The sequence below is a fragment of the Anas acuta genome, chromosome W, assembly GCF_963932015.1.
Source record: "Anas acuta chromosome W, bAnaAcu1.1, whole genome shotgun sequence".
NCBI classification, from domain to species: domain Eukaryota; kingdom Metazoa; phylum Chordata; class Aves; order Anseriformes; family Anatidae; genus Anas; species Anas acuta.
Genome location: NC_089016.1, coordinates 11,605,843 through 11,609,249, shown reverse-complemented (window position 1 = coordinate 11,609,249; position 3,407 = coordinate 11,605,843). Strand labels below are relative to the sequence as shown.

The window sequence follows — 3,407 nt, the reverse complement described above, 5'->3', positions numbered from 1 at the left end:
GAGAAAAATTGTGTGGCTAAAGCCCAACTAGAGTTGAAGCTGCCCACATCTGTGGAAGACAATTAAAGATGTTTTTTTTAGATATGTGAACAAAAAAAAGGAGAACCAAAGAAAACATAGGTCCTTTACGTGACGGGCAAGGTCTCCTCACAGACGAGGACATAGGCAAAGCAGAGATGTTTAACGCTTTCTTCACCTCTGCCTTCAATGCTGATGATGGGCTTTGGGACCCTGGGTGCCCTGAGCTGGAGAACCATGCCAATGTGAATGACAAACTCCCAACCGACCCTGAACGTGTGCAGAATTTCCTGCTCCACCCGGATCCATACAAGTCCATGGGTCCAGATAGGATCCATCCCAGGGTGCTTAAAGAGCTGGCTGATGTCATTGCATGACCTCTCAATTATTTTTCAATAGTCTTGGGAATCTGGAGAGGTCCCAGTAGATTGGAAGCTGGCAAATGTTGTCCCAATTTTCAAGAAGGGCAAGAAAGAAGACCCTGTCAACTACAGGCCTGTCAGTCTCACATCAGTTCCTTGTAAAATTATGGAGAAGATTACCCTAGGAGTTATTGAAGCGCACCTGGGAGACAAAGCAGTCATTGGTCCCAGCCAACATGGGTTCATGAGGGATAGGTCCTGTTTGAAAAATTGGATTTCCTTTTATGATAAGATCACCCATGTAGTCGATCAAGGGAAACCAGCTGATGTGATCTTTTTGGATTTCAGTAAGGCTTTTGACACAGTTTCTCAAAGGACCCTACTGGACAAAATGTCCAGCATACAACTTAACAAAAACATCATGCAACGAATGAGCAATTGGCTGAAGGGTAGGGCTCAAAGAGTTGTGGTAAATAGGGCCACATCAGGCTGGTGGATGGTCACCAGTGGGGTCCCCCAAGACTCCATGTTAGTGCTAGTCCTCTTCAATGTCTTTATAAATGATTTGGAGGTAGGACTAGAAGGTGTTCTGAGCAAATTTGCCGACGACACCAGACTTGGAGAAATTGCAGATTCTGCTGAGGGTAGAAAGGCCTTGCAGAGAGACCTGGACTGATTGGAGAGCTGGGAAATCACCAACCACATGAAGTTTAACAAAGACAAGTGCTGGGTCCTGCACCTGGGATGGGGCAACCCTAGCTATACATACAGACTGGGCGATGAGATGCTGGAGAGCAGCCTAGAAGAGAGGGATCTGGGGGTCGTGGTAGACAGCAAGTTGAATATGAGCCGACAGTGTGCCCTGGCAGCCAGGAGGGCCAATCGTATTCTGGGGTGCATCAAGCACGGCATTGCTAGTCGGTCGAGGGAGGAGATTGTACTGCTCTTCTCTGCCCTGGTGTGACCTCACCTTGAGTACTGTGTGCAGTTCTGGGCACCACAGTACAAGAAGGACATTGAACTGTTGGAGAGTGTCCAGGGGAGAGCAATGAAGATGGTGAAGGGCCTAGAGGGGAAGATGTATGAGGAGCGGCTGAGGGCACTGGGCCTGTTCAGCCTGGAGAAGAGGAGGCTGAGGGGGGACCTCATTGCAGTCTACAACTTCCTCATGAGGAGGAGCAGAGGGGCAGGAGACGATCTATTCTCCGTAATCAACAGTGATGGAACCCAAGGGAATGGCATCAAGCTGAGGCAGGGGAAATTTAGGGTGGACATCAGGAAGTTCTTCACTTATAGGGTGGTCGCACACTGGAACAGGTTCCCCAAGGACGTAGTCACTGCACCGAGCCGGTCAGAGTTTAATAAGCATTTGGACTGTGCCCTTAGTCATATGGTCTGAATTTTTGGGTAGACCTGTGTGGTGCCAGGAGTTGGACTTGATGATCCTTATGAGTCCCTTCCAACTCAGGATATTCTATGATTCTATGGCATTTTTTTTTGTGACTTTTTCCCATTGTAACAGAAGAGCGGTAGCTAACTGCTTCTGGAAGACAACTGGAATAGCTTCTTCAGTGCATCCTTGAGCTCCTGGTTCCTCATGCTGTAGATGAGTGGGTTCACTGCTGGAGGTATCACCGAGTACAGAACTGTCACCACCACGTCCACGTGTGCGGAGTAGATGGAGGGGGGCTTCAGTGTGGCAGTGCTGATAGACAGGGAGACCACGGCCAGGTGAGGGAGGCATGTGGAAAAGGCCTTGTGCTTGCCCTGCTCAGAGGGCATCCTCAGCACTGCCCTGAAGATCTGCACATAGGACACCACAATAAAAACAAAACAGCCAACACCTAAACAGAAGCTAAAGGCAATGAGCCCAACTTCCCTGAAATAGTCTGAGTCTGAGCAGGAGAGCTTGAGGATCTGGGGGATTTCACAGAAGAACTGGTTCACAGCATTGCCTTGGCAGAGGGGCAAGGAAAATGTAGTGGCCGTGGGCAGGACAGCATTGAGAAAGCCACTGCCCCAGGCAGCTGCTGCCATCTGGGCACAAGCTCTGCTGCCCAGGAGGCTCCCGTAGTGCAAGGGCTTGCAGATGGCAACGTAGCGGTCGTAGGCCATGATAGTTAGAATATAAAATTCTGACCCAATCAAGAAAACAAACAGAAAAATCTGTGCAGCACATCCTTGATAGGAGATGGCCCTGGTGTTCCACAGGGCATTGGCCATGGCTTTGGGCAGAGTGGTGGAGATGCAGCCCAGGTCGAGGAGGGCGAGGTTGAGGAGGAAGAAGTACATGGGGGTGTGAAGGCGGTGGTGGCAGGCTACGGCGGTGAGGATGAGGCCGTTGCCCAGGAGGGCAGCCAGGTAGATGCCCAGGAAGAGCGCGAAGTGCAGGAGCTGCAGCTCGCGCGTGTCTGCGAATGGCAGCAGGAGGAACTCGCTCACTGAGCTGATGTTGGGCATTTGCTTACTTTGGTCAAGGACACTGCAAAATGAGAAACAAAACATATATAGAGAGTGAGACGGTGTGTTATGAGTAATGACTGTGAGTAAAAATCAGTTAATCCCTAATTAAAGTCTTACATTCCCTCTTTCTAAGAGGATCTTTGTATCTCTCCCTGTCTGGAGCCCTGCTTTCTGCTTGCTGAGTGTCCTGTACACTGCAGCATCCTCTCCCCAGCAGCTCCCAGTGAGCCTGCTCTGCTCCATTCGAGGTTCCAAGAGGGAAGGTTCCTGGGCAGTGGCTCCCTGTGCTGAGTGAGGGGTGTTTGGCTGTGTGCCTCTGTGTGCATCTTCCCTGTTCAATACCCAGGAGACAAAACCAGAAGGTGGATTGTGCGTGTCTGGCCGGAGAACAGGGAGTATCTCCTCCTGCTTCACCCTCCGTGCACAGCACTCCCTGTCAGAATCAGGCAGCACCAGCTGCCACGCTGGGCAAGGGAGAGAAGCAGGCATGGGCAGGCAAGGCGGACCCAACCCAGTGCAGAGGCTGTGGTGTCGGTGAGGTAGCGCCTGTCCTCACAGCCCTGT

The 3,407-nt window shown here is 51.0% G+C and overlaps 1 protein-coding gene across 1 annotated transcript; it reads right to left on the bottom strand.

Annotated features, from left to right (window-relative positions):
• Positions 1-1,913: 1,913 nt before the first annotated feature.
• LOC137846924 (olfactory receptor 14C36-like) lies at positions 1,914-2,495 on the bottom strand. The gene has a single exon (XM_068665031.1). It carries the CDS (start codon positions 2,493-2,495, stop codon positions 1,914-1,916), a length of 582 nt encoding a protein of 193 aa, XP_068521132.1.
• Between the last annotated feature and the right edge of the window lie 912 nt (positions 2,496-3,407).